At 44.2% G+C, this 943-nt stretch overlaps 1 protein-coding gene across 1 annotated transcript in view; it reads left to right on the forward strand.

Moving 5' to 3' along the window:
• Positions 1–943, forward strand: part of FUCA1 (fucosidase, alpha-L- 1, tissue) — a 20,370-nt gene that overhangs the window by 12,985 nt on the left and 6,442 nt on the right. The window contains exon 6 of the mRNA XM_015557197.1: positions 751–937. Coding sequence (XP_015412683.1) covers positions 751–937 — 187 coding nt within the window. The remainder of the gene's footprint in view (positions 1–750; positions 938–943) is intronic.

Below are 943 nucleotides of genomic sequence, written 5' to 3' on the forward strand. Positions count from 1 at the left end.
GATTCTGGTTGCAGGCACATCCCCAGTAGGAGGTGTGCAGGAGGCAGCTGATCGTGTTTCTCTCTCGTCGATGTTTCTAACTCTTTATCTCTCTCCTTTCCTCTCTGTAAAATAATTCAATAAAATATATTTAAATCAATCGATCAATCAATTAATCCAGCTCTTCCAGCTCTAACGTTACAGATCACTTGACCAGGGTTTCTCAGCCTCTGCACTGTTGATTTTTAGGGCTGATATTTCTTTGTTGTGATGAGGCTGTCCTTTATATTGGAAAAAGTTTAACACCATCCTGGCCGCCAACACCATCCTGGCCTCTAGATGGCAGTACTACCACCCCAGTTGTGACAACCCAGAATGTCTCTAGGCCAGTGGTTCTCAACCTTCCTAATGCCGCGACCCTTTCATACAGTTCCTCATGTTGTGGTGACCCCCAACCATAAAATTATTTTCGTTGCTACTTCATAACTGTAATTTTGCTGCTGTTATGAATCGTAATGTAAATATCTGATATGCAGGATGTATTTTCATTGTTACAAATTGAACATAATTAAAGCGAGCACCCACAGGTTGAGAGCCGCTGCTCTAGGCTTTGCCAAAATTCTCTTGGGTCAGTATGGCCCCAGTTGAGAACTACTGCTCTAGACTAAGTCTGTTCTTTGCTTCCAAATAGGTTCTTACTTTAGTGCACTGCGTTATGTAAGGAAGATGAGGGGTTCACCCTTGATGACCCAGTACGCTTTCCTCCTTTAGGATGAAGTAGTGGTAAACGACCGGTGGGGTTTTAACTGTTCCTGTCACCATGGAGGATACTACAACTGTGAAGATAAATTCCAGCCGTCAAGTTTGCCAAATCACAAGTGGGAGATGTGCACCTCCATAGACAAGCGGTCATGGGGCTACCGTCGCACCATGTCGATCTCTGACGTTGCAAGCGAATCGGAAA

Source organism: Myotis davidii, unplaced genomic scaffold, assembly GCF_000327345.1.
Source record: "Myotis davidii unplaced genomic scaffold, ASM32734v1 scaffold149, whole genome shotgun sequence".
In the NCBI taxonomy this organism is placed as follows: domain Eukaryota; kingdom Metazoa; phylum Chordata; class Mammalia; order Chiroptera; family Vespertilionidae; genus Myotis; species Myotis davidii.